At 35.6% G+C, this 11,435-nt stretch overlaps 2 protein-coding genes across 2 annotated transcripts; one reads left to right on the top strand and one right to left on the bottom strand.

Annotated features, from left to right (window-relative positions):
• Positions 1 to 66: 66 nt before the first annotated feature.
• c21h9orf78 (chromosome 21 C9orf78 homolog) lies at positions 67 to 3,167 on the top strand. The gene is made up of 9 exons (XM_088615189.1): positions 67 to 248; positions 384 to 443; positions 620 to 671; positions 1,000 to 1,070; positions 1,226 to 1,303; positions 1,643 to 1,840; positions 2,254 to 2,390; positions 2,649 to 2,747; positions 2,984 to 3,167. Exons 1-9 carry the CDS (start codon positions 169 to 171, stop codon positions 3,073 to 3,075), a joined length of 867 nt encoding a protein of 288 aa, XP_088471315.1. The 5' UTR covers positions 67 to 168; the 3' UTR covers positions 3,076 to 3,167.
• A 685-nt stretch (positions 3,168 to 3,852) lies between these two features.
• Positions 3,853 to 9,478, bottom strand: med22 (mediator complex subunit 22). Its single transcript, XM_088615190.1, has 5 exons — positions 9,401 to 9,478; positions 8,718 to 8,846; positions 8,533 to 8,613; positions 7,395 to 7,603; positions 3,853 to 4,714 (listed from the first exon to the last, which is right to left on the bottom strand). The coding sequence occupies exons 2-5, from the start codon at positions 8,838 to 8,840 to the stop codon at positions 4,513 to 4,515; spliced, it is 615 nt and encodes a 204-aa protein (XP_088471316.1). The 5' UTR covers positions 8,841 to 8,846; positions 9,401 to 9,478; the 3' UTR covers positions 3,853 to 4,512.
• Between the last annotated feature and the right edge of the window lie 1,957 nt (positions 9,479 to 11,435).

Below are 11,435 nucleotides of genomic sequence, written 5' to 3'. Positions count from 1 at the left end.
TTTTCCTGCCCTTCAGAGGGCACACCGTCATTACTTCGGCTTCAAAACATAGTGACGTAACATCCTCTTGGAAGTCGCTGGAATTGTGGGTCGCAGAATCGTGAAAACAGGGAACACATGTACGCACGTATTTTTTGTTGATTTTTTTTAACAAAACAGAAGACGAATATGCCTTCCAATAAAAACTTTAGAAGGAAGAGAGATGATTCTGACGACGAGGAGGACGAGGAGACAACAACAGAAGTCAGGTAAATATTTGATCAGAAGCGTTTAGCTTTAAAACAGTCAGAAACAGCTGAATCTGTTGGAACGCCTTAGGGGTGAAAGGTGTTTCTTTTAGGGTACACACTGATGTGGTACCTGTCGGTTCTTTTCCCTTACAGATCTAAACTTGATGAAGCAAAGGAAATTCAGAGTCTTAGAAAAAGACAGAGTGGCGTGAGGTAAATATTCTGGGAATGGTACTGAAAACGATGCACGGTATTCAAAAGATACATTTCTGTTTTTTAGTCCTAGCTAGTTTTCCTTCAGCCTCGGTTTGTCCACAGAAATATCAATAAGCTTTCCCAGTTCTTTGGCGTATATTATTGATATTTAACTGCGTTTCTGTTTTCCTTAGCATTACAGCCTTACTGGTGGGTGAAAAATTGCCACCTGAATCGGAGATCGAGGTACGTAAGCTGTATGTTTAGGTTTTATCTGCCAAAGTCTTATTTCATTTCCAAAAGAAGCCCCACAAGTAATAATGATAGTAGAACAGTGAAATAGCTTGCATCAAATGTGCTTTTGAATAATCAGTATATTTTGTCTCTGAAAGGTTTAACCTTGCAATCAGTTTACATCCAGTTTTTCAGTTGTTGAATGATGCTCTGCATTTGGTTATTTTTGTCTGTCCTTCTGGAAAACTGTTGTATGTAGTACTACAACAAAACATGTACATGTATATAAAATATGTGTACATGCATGCTTACTGTGTGTACTGTATTTTAATCTTTTTAGGATGATCCCTTTAAATTGAAGACAGGGGGAGTTGTGGATATGAAGAAAATCAAAGACAGGAACAGAGACATGTGAGTGTTTTATTTTTTTTAATGCAGCAGTGTAAAATTATGTGGGGATCTGTATATATCTGGGTGTATACATCATTAACCTGAATACCTGTAAAACCATAATTAAACTGCAGTGATATAAATTTTAAAAATATAAATACTCTTTCTTCTCCTAGGACGGAAGACGAGACCGATTTGAATCTGGGAACGTCATTCTCAGCAGAGACAAATCGTCGTGATGAAGATGCTGACATGTAGGTATCTTTTTAGTTTCTTTTGTTGTGATCTAAGGCCTCCTAAAAGATACAGAAAGTAAGAATGCAGATATCAGCTATCAAAAGTATGGGATATGTTTTATAGAAATTCCCCGGGACCACACTGTGAAAAGAGTCAAATGAACTTTTCTGAAATGACAAAATACAGTAATCTGCCCTCTGTTGAATTTTCAGCAGCAAATAGAGCTATATTCAAGAGAACAGTGTACTTATTATAGTTTGTCGATTATAATTTGAGCTACAGCACAGCTGGCAGTCCTGAGACCAGCTGTTTTTTTCTCATGCTGTTCTTTTCTAAACATTTCAATGTGCTTTCAGGATGAAGTACATTGAGACAGAACTTAAGAAGAAGAAGGGACTGGTAGAGGCAGAGGAGCAAAAGGTGAAGGCGAAGAACGCAGAGGATCTTCTGTATGAGTTGCCAGAGAATATCCGAGTCTCATCCGCCAAGAAAACAGAAGAAATGCTTTCCAACCAGATGCTGAGTGGCATTCCGGAAGTCGACCTTGGAATTGAGTGAGTGATTGATCAGTTAACGGAACAAACAAAAGTTGTGTTTAAAATAAATTGCACTCTAGGACATTATTGTACTCCAAAACGGGCTTTAATTTCCTTTTACTTATGCAAACAAATGTGTTCTCACAGTAAAGCTACTGTTTATCCAAGCAATTTGTAATGTGATTGTCTTGCTCATTTAAATATTTCTCTTTTCAATAATTTAGCTTATATTGTAGTTATAGTACCCTATCATCTCAAAGCAAGTACGTCTATCTGTATTAATGGGATATACTTCTAAACAAAAATGTACTACCTCTGTTGGCTTACTGTTCTTGGGACACTTTAGAACAGAATGCCTAGAGTGCAGTGACATTGAAGGTTTGGTTTTTGAACAAGAACGCAGATGCTTGTCTCTTTTCACTGTCTCTCAGTGCCAAGATAAAGAACATCATTAGCACCGAAGACGCCAAGGCCAAGCTCATAGCGGAGCAACGCAACAAGAAGAAGGACAGCAGCACTTCCTTTGTACCTACAAACATAGCAGTGAACTATGTTCAACACAATCGCTGTAAGCCCCATTCTCTTTGTAATTAATAAAGACCCACAATGTCAAGCCTAACTGATCCCAGATTCCTGTATTGATAGTGCAATAATGTAACGCGATTTGGCTTGAACTGACTGAGCCAGATTATTGAAGTAACAGTACATTATCCTCAGTTACTTATATCCTTTTAGAATCTGTATGCCAAAGGATATAGGATCAACATTATGCACTGCCCAGTAGTGTAGTGTAATGTCAAATGCCTGTTCTTCTGTTTGATTTTAGTCTACCATGAAGATGTGAATGCACCAGCAAAAAGACACAGAGAGGAGCCCAAAGCTCGGCCACTTCGAGTGGGGGACACTGAGAAACCTGAACCAGAAAGTAAGAGTTGACAGAACAATCACCGTGTACTAAAATGAATTCAGTTTTAAATCAAATCATCTTATTTTTACTTCACATGCTCTTTTGCTGAAGTGGACAACTTACCACCTGTAAACCTGAAGTTAATTTTTCTGTTAAATTTGAAAGCCATTTAGTACAAAATAAGTAAGAATATCCAAGTTTAACACACATTTGTGTAACAACAGCCTAAAAAATTGCACCTTTGTCTTCCACAGAAACACCTCCTAATCGCAAGAGACCAGCCAATGAGAAGGCCACAGACGACTACCATTATGAGAAGTTTAAAAAGATGAACAGGAGATATTGAACTGATTTGTCTGAGGATATCTATGACTGTCCAGGTCTTTTTCCAATTTCCTATAACATTGTACTGCATTAAAATATCTCTTTGTTATTATAGGTCTTTGTAAGTTTTTTCATTAAAGCCATAAAGCAAGAAATGGGTATTTAAAATCAAACAGTAATGATGACAAAATTAAGAAAACGAGTTCAGGTTTTAAAGAGATCTTGCAAAATGAAGGTGAAGTGTTTCACACGTTTAAAATTTAACACTTGTTCCTTTTTGTAATGGTGACAAATCTCTCAATTTTTTTATTACACAAAACTGCTGTGTAAATAATTTACCAGGCTTTTGTTTTTGTTGCAAAAGGGCAAAATTTGTATTTTGAGCAGAGGTGGCATTGCTAATTGTTAGCAGTTTGACTTGAAAGGTTTTCTGTTATATGAAATAAAGCTTCACAAGCCATTCCATGTTTTTTAATTAATTTTAATAAATATTAAAGATGGTAGATTTTCTTGTATTGTTTAGCACTTAAGTATGAAAAACTTATGTGCATGTATCTTAAACTTTTTTCTTTAAGTTTCCAATCCAGTATTTTATTTAGAAACATTTCTCATTGGATTTTATACTGTTTTGTAAAGTATTCAAATTAAAAAATCTTCAGTGTATTACTTAATAGGGATTACTAAATATTTATAAAGAAAAAAGAATAAAAAAACTTGTGAAATTTATTTTTGTAAGCTATTTGGTTCCACAAAATCACGACTGTGCCCATTTTTAAAGGCAGACAAACTTCAGACAACATTTTAGGTTATTTTCACCTTTTTATTTAAAAAAAAGTCTCCAAATACATCGAGATGGACCTGAGATGAAGTTTTTATAAATCCAGTGCAATGATATGTTCATAATGCCATTTAAGCTCTTTAATACTGCTTCCTGAGAAGAGTTTCTGAGAAGTCTTCCTACATCTGAAATCTTGCTCCCTGTGTATTTATAAACTTACAATCCTACAAATCCAAGCAAATTATGCATAACTGGAGTGGGAGTGTGCAACCAACACTTTAATGTTGATAAAAAATAAAGTTTACATCTTACACACAATGCAGACAAGACCCAGAAAGCAACACTTCCCTATTGGGATTTCTATCCCATGTGATTTTATTTCCTGCGTCAAGTATTGTGAACCATAAAACAGCCTGCACAGGCAGCTTATCACAACTGTTTAGGCTCAGATCAGCTTGCTCCCACATGTACATTTAGAGAACAAAAATACAATACTAATAATCCCCTACACAACTGGAACTACACAAACAGGAAGACTAATCAACGAGCCCTGTATTTGTCAGCATTGTTAATGATGGGGTCAGGGTCATGTACAGTAAATCGATACACATGATTGGCTGCGTCTTAACACTACTGGTGGAATCAGGAGAGCGTCCAGCAGAACTGCGTCACGCCAGCTCCTCAGGGGTGCTCAGAGGTGCCCGCTGTGTGCCCGTTCAGGTGGCCTGGTGTGGACCCCTGTGACGCCGCTCCACTGCCATCCTCGGCTCTCCCAGCAATTCCCGAGCCTGAAGATCCCGAAGTCCCATCCGGGGAGCTCGGGCTGTCCTGCCTCCGGAATGCCTCGCACAGGGGCAGGTCGGTGCTGTCCCACTGACTGTAGCTTTCCAGAACAAAAACCCAGGCACAGAATGAGCACAGAGGGGTCCAGACAGACGCACAGAGGGAAAGGAGGCGATAGGCAAACAGTCACCAGCATAGGAAGACTTTCCCCGTGATCAGAGCTGAAACTTTGGAAAACCTTAATAAAAAAAAATCTACAGAATTGTTTACCTAAAAGGGTTGAATTGAGTTTTGTTCCGAGGCTCGTATAATTAATAAGTGTGGAAAAACAGCATTATAACTTCAATGTACAAATCAGGGAATTGTTAGCTGTGTGCCATTTACCTATATATATTTAGACACTTCATAGCTCATTTTCTCCCAAAAAAACAACTTCTTTAAAATTAGTAAAGCAATTCAGAATAAAGTTCTATCTAGTTATCAACTAATTAGCTGATTTAAAGTTAAAACTACTGCCTTACACTGACTGGTTCCGATGTTGATATAGAAGACAATTTTCTGACATGTCACACAAGGTTTCTGGGAACATTTCCATAACTGTTTAATACGCACTTCAACGAGTTTGTAAATGCACTTAAATGTATAATCTAATATCACTTGGAAAGCTCTCACAGTTCACTTGCATTTAATTTAAAAGCAATTCTAGAACATAATTTTTCTACCCAAATACTGAAAATGTCTAAATACCCTTGTTGGGGAATGGAGAAACTATAGAACTGAATGTTTAGTTGAGGAGTGTTTCAACTCTTTCCTTAGTAAAACGCTCAAATTTGAACCTATTCACTCAAGCAATATAAGTATTTTAAACTAGAAATGATGTTGGAAAAGCATGTTCTATAAATAAATGCACACAAATGTTTTTAAGTTTGCAGACATAGGGATTTCCTACGTTTAATACATCATTAATTTAAATCTAAATCTAACTGATAATCTCATTGTGTTATTCCAAAAATGTGTGGCTTGGATTTCATAAAAATGCAGTCAGACTCAAACATTCAAATGTTTTAGATAACATTCCCATGCAGACAAACCTGACAGAGCTCTGGGGAAATACATAAATAAAAAGAGGAGAAAAGTAACCGTACAGAGGTATTAACCAAGAAGTGTTAAAATCTTTCTGATGGGGGAAAAAAACGACTAAAAAGTGAGGGACCCATTGTTCTACTTTATTTTTTCCAGAATTTTTAAGAGTAAAAGTAAAACTACATAAACAGGTTACATTAAACCATATAATAAAGATGCACTTTAGTGTAATGTTGAGAACTTCATTACTTTGAAAGTCATTTGCACTACCATTTTAGTGTGTTTATATGAAACATGCTGTCCCAGATCCCTCTCAGATTTTGGGATAAGAACCTGCAGTTCAGGGCATAAACATCATTGCTAAATTCTTAGATATTGTAGATCTTTGAGCCTGTTACTATCATTCAACTAGAGGTGTGCAGAACAATTAATTAAAATACCAACACTTATTATTGAAAGTAAAAATAATAAAATCTTTAGCTACAAGAATAATTCCTTGCATTTACTATATATAGTGCTTTTTATCCTAAAGCATTTTACATATAGGACATACAGGTAACATACAGTATGTAAACGTATCCTTGACCATATCATATAACATGAAGTATCAGAGAACACGTTAAACAAATATTTAATGTAGATATGAAGTTCCTATACAGGATTAAATTAAAGAAATAGTTTTTGCCCAATAAGAAAATTTCGCAAAACGCGTTGCAATAAGATATATTGTACAAATATTTTTTCACATCCAAAACCATTGTAGATATCCACATGCATACTTTCTGAACATTCTGCTAAAAGAAAACACGAAATCTCCATGATTTATAAGTAACATAGCTGAACCAAACAACTGTGTACCTAATCTCTGTATGGTTTTACTCTTGTCCTGTGTTTTTTGATTTTAGAATTTATGTAAAATAACAAAAATAAAAAGTTTAATCAAATCGTGGGCCTGGCAACATAAAAAGTCAATTTCCATGCAGACTCATCATAAAAATTAAGGAGCTAATTATAATTCTGCAAATGTAAAAAACATCTTTAGTCGAATTGCTTCTAGATTTAGAAACAATTCACTTTTTGAGTGGATACTTTTATGGGCAAATGAAACCACTTATTTTGTTGCTTAAAAAAACAACATACTCCAATCACAATCATCCTTGTGCAAAATCAACGAAGACTAAAAAGTGCTTCAAAATAATATCATCTCTTTAGCATAATTACAAGGAAAATACACTTTAGTAGAAATTGCAACCTACTTTTTTGTTCTCTGTAAAGCACTTGAGGTGTAAATATAGGAAACAACACATTGGATTCTAGGACACATTTGACACACAACATAAATTACTACACTGCTATTTCTTTTGTAGTATGCTGAAGGAACCAAGGGCGAACTTCTCTCATTTCACTTTTATAGTCTTGCAGCTTAGTATTTTTTTCCAGATAAAATAGTCACCTACATTATCTTGTACGCATCGTTTTCAAGAGGCAAAATGAGGAGAGAGTAATTGTTCTTTTACCATTGGGGTTTTAGGATTGTTGAACAAGGCACATGATATTATAAAGTATAGTAAAGTTTCTTAGATTAAAGAAAAGGAGTTCCAGCACTCCAGCTAACGGCCAAAGGCACTTAAGGCGCTAGTTATAAATGCGTAGGGCAGAGACGTGTATGGTGAGAGTAACTATGAACCTATTTGTACCTGGAGGAGTAATATTCTTCCTCAAGCTCGTACAGGTCAATTGCAATCTCATCCCGCAGGGAGGTCAGTTTCTTATCGCACTCCTCCTGCAGGGACCGCAGCTGCTGGTTGCTCTGGTTGATGGCCTCGTTCACTGAGGGGAAGTCGTTCAGGATCAGGAACTGCTTGAGGTCGGACACCAGCTTCATCAGCGACTCTCCAGCTCGGACCTTCACGCACACACACACACCAGCAGGAGATATAGACACACAGAGCTGAGTTTGTGAACACTGACTCCTACTGGATAAGATTTAAAATCAGAGACAATGCTACTATGATTCTTCTGCAGTAAGAGGAAAAACCACAACCAATGTTTTTTTAACATGAAAGGTCCAACTTTTCTCTCAGCATAGTGACATCGTATGCAAAATAATAGCTGTAAATAATACTGTCCTATAACTCCGACTCTTACCTGCAATGGTTATTAGTAATGGGCATACCAGTATGTTTTTTTTCTTGCTTACTACAAACTGGAAATCAACAGCCACACCACAATATACTATATTCTGCAAATATATTACTAATCCACACATTTTTACCAATAACAAAATCATCACATTTTTAACTGCAGGACAATTTTGTTGCAGGATTGCTTTCCTTTGGTTTTGTATGAGACGTTTGTACTTTTAGGTGTAAAAGCATGTTCAATAACCTGTTTTGCTTGGCAGACCAATTCATTTCACCTTGCCTTAATAATGCCGTCCTTTGGATGAGACGTAAAACCGAGGTCCTGACTCTCTGTGGTCATTAAAAATCCCAGGGTGTTTCTCGAAAAGAGTAGGGGTGTAACCCCGGCATCCTGGCCAAATTTCCTATTGGCCCTTACCAATCACAGCCTCCTAATAATCCCCGTCTATGAATTGGCTTCATTACTCTACGGCTGCCGTCGCATTATCCAGGTGGATGCTGCACATTGGTGGTGGTGGAGGGGAGTCCCCATTACCTGTAAAGCGCTTTGAGTGGAGTGTCCAGAAAAGCTCTATATAAGTGTAAGAAATTATTATTATTATTATTATTATTATTATTATTATTATAAGGACACAGACTGTATTTTACAGGACCGAAATAGATTTGACACCCCTGGAGCTCAGTTACTCACAATGTTAGCTGCTCTGACATGCATCTCATAATGATCTTGCTCTCCTTGCGTTGCTCGTGAAACCTGGGTCTCATCCTCAATCTGGATATAAGAACAATAATTCAATTATTAAATGATTACCGATTACGACAGCAGGCTACTAAAAGTTGCACACAAAAAAACAGTTAACCATGATGACCCCCTACCTTGGCTGTTTTTATGATCTCTGTGAAATTGTCCAATATGGATCGGATATCATCTTTCAGTCTTTTGTTGTACGACTGCAGAAGCGTTTCTTTACTTTGAGGAAGGACTCTTTGTGTAGACATCTTGTCCTACCACAACATTACCAAAACAAAACAGGTCAGAGACCACACATCAGTATAAAAGCCCAGATTTATCTTCAGCCACTTCACAATGTTTCACGGAAAATGTATTATTATGAAAAAAGAAAAACAAACTCTCAAAATCCCAGATTATTTGAAGGTACTGTGAAATAACAAAAACCGTTGCAATGCCGTTTTAAAATAGGAAAGTGATATCTCATGTAGTGATGTTTTCAAGAGTACTGACTAATAACCATTGAATAGAATTTTGAAGTCAGGTTAAAACGTCTACTTTTATGGTGTCAAGTTAATTTATATTCAAAGTTGCATAAAAAGGTTGCAAACATTTTTACATAATCTTGTTTATACTTAATAATATCAAATGAATCCATATAATCAGTCGTATTTTCTTAGTGGTTTACCACTATTAAGATCCTTTTTAAGTAACGCTTAAACATTCCGTTTATTCACATCCTTTATTTCCCAAATATAATTTAAACGAAAGGTGTGTTCATGCAACATACTTTTCAATTACAAAATAAATTACAACTAACAATACTTACTTCCGACTACCTCATTTCAATACTGCCGTTAATACATTACAGCACAACCTAACGTCCTACACCTTAATCCCCTCCCACAACCTTTTGTGATTGGCTTTTCAACCGGAAACCCGTATATTTCTCTCTGATAGGTTCGTCTGCGCTGTGACCCGCCTTTGAGAGCTCGCGTTCAAATAGCAGCTCGTAAAACTTCAACATGAACTGGGAATTAATGTTTGCACAATTCTTTTGTTCATTTGAAAACATTAAAACCCGAACTGTAGATTAACCAAACGTAAGCACTCTTGAAGCTCTTAATGTTTGTTTCTGGGGTCTGCCAAGGTCTCTCGGAAACTCTGATATAAAAAACGAGAAAGCGGTAATCAGATTGGATGTTTCTTGATCTGAGAAAAGATGGTTACATTTTTTATATGATTTATATGCTATTTACAAAACGCCAGCAAAATACAAGCATTTATTCATGCTACTATAATAGGAATGTAAGAATACTGCTCTGCTCTGCATTGCAAATGAACTGTTTAAAAATATGTTCAGTGAATATTAAAATGTAAAAAGGATAATTTTCTTGTTAAAAAAATACAACTAATAATGTCCCATGTTTATGAAAGAGGAGAGTTGATTAATTCTGGTTAAATTTAACTGTGTAGAACTTTCTTAACTTAGTTATGGTAATGAGAAAGAGTTGTTTCTGAGTCATGATGTGTAATCATTTATATGTATATGCTGATGCACGTTTACAGCAAATGCCAATTATCTCATGGCTGTTGAGAGACCTTTTTTTAAATGGTTGAACCATTTATCTTGGATATACCACCTTCAAATATTATTAGAAGGACTGATTCTAAACTTTTTAAGTTTATCTGGAAGAATAAACGCTTTAGATTTTAGAACATCTAATAATATTTTTAAGATAAAATGGATGCAGAATTATTTGAAAAAATAAGCGTATGTGGTATACTGTATATTTCCTAATTTAATCTTTCAAGAAGTAGGGGGTATAGAGTTTATACTCAAATGTTGCTGAAACTTTCCAGCTTCCATAAGCATGTACTTCTTACATGGTTGCATATGTAGAAACATAATTTTTCCCCACATACCATCTGGAATAACAGATATATAAAAGTTTGAAATGAAACCTTGTTCTTTGACAAATGGGTAAAAAGTGGTATCATATGGGTAAAGCAATTTTTTAATGTTGATGGTGAAATATATAATTATACTAACTTTGTGAAGAGATATTCTATTCTATTAAGTCTGATCAATACTTGACTGTAACCAATGTGATCACTAGAGAAGTATCACCTCTTTTAAGATCCCTTTTGCAAGTTGAAACTATTTTGTACCACCTCATTTGGGAGACTAATCGATTGGAATAAAATGTGGGTGATATCAAATATTGTATAACTAATGAGGTTAAGGGGGTAACGCATAAAACCGTTCATCGAATTTCCCCCGTAAAGAGCGTTTTTGTGCATATTTTACAATTAATATAAATGATAACAGAGTATTTTTGTGAAAGTAGACCTGAAACTACACCATATATTTTGGTTATGGTCTGTTGTTAAAACATTCTGGATTGATCTGCACAGATTTATAAAGACAGAGTCTAATATTGACATTACTTTTAAAGAAAGAGATGTTATGTTAAATTGTAACATAATTATTGAAATCATAATCATTTAAAATAATAGGTATTTGTACGTTAGTTAGTATACTCACTATGCATAAAGTGAGATCCGTATTTGAAGTTTAAAATAGACGTATAGACATTCTAAATGTAGGAATATGAAAGCAGTGCGGACCTAATCATTATTTACCCTGTTTAATCTTTTTTTGTAAAGTGCAGTTGTGTTACAGTATGTACCCCTGACGATGTTATTGAAATGTTATATGTACTCGTTTGTATTTGTATTTTTTCGTTGTTGCAATTAAAAAGTAACTGCCAATCGAGTGGGTTAGCGACAGTGTGACGTAATGGTGTGGAGCCGTAATCTCGCGTTGTTTTGTGTCCGATACTTATATTTCCCACAATGCT

Source organism: Lepisosteus platostomus, chromosome 21 (assembly GCF_059453375.1).
Source record: "Lepisosteus platostomus isolate fLepPlt1 chromosome 21, fLepPlt1.hap1, whole genome shotgun sequence".
In the NCBI taxonomy this organism is placed as follows: domain Eukaryota; kingdom Metazoa; phylum Chordata; class Actinopteri; order Semionotiformes; family Lepisosteidae; genus Lepisosteus; species Lepisosteus platostomus.
The sequence above is the reverse complement of the archived record's forward strand: the minus strand, read 5'-3'. Positions and strand labels throughout refer to the sequence as shown.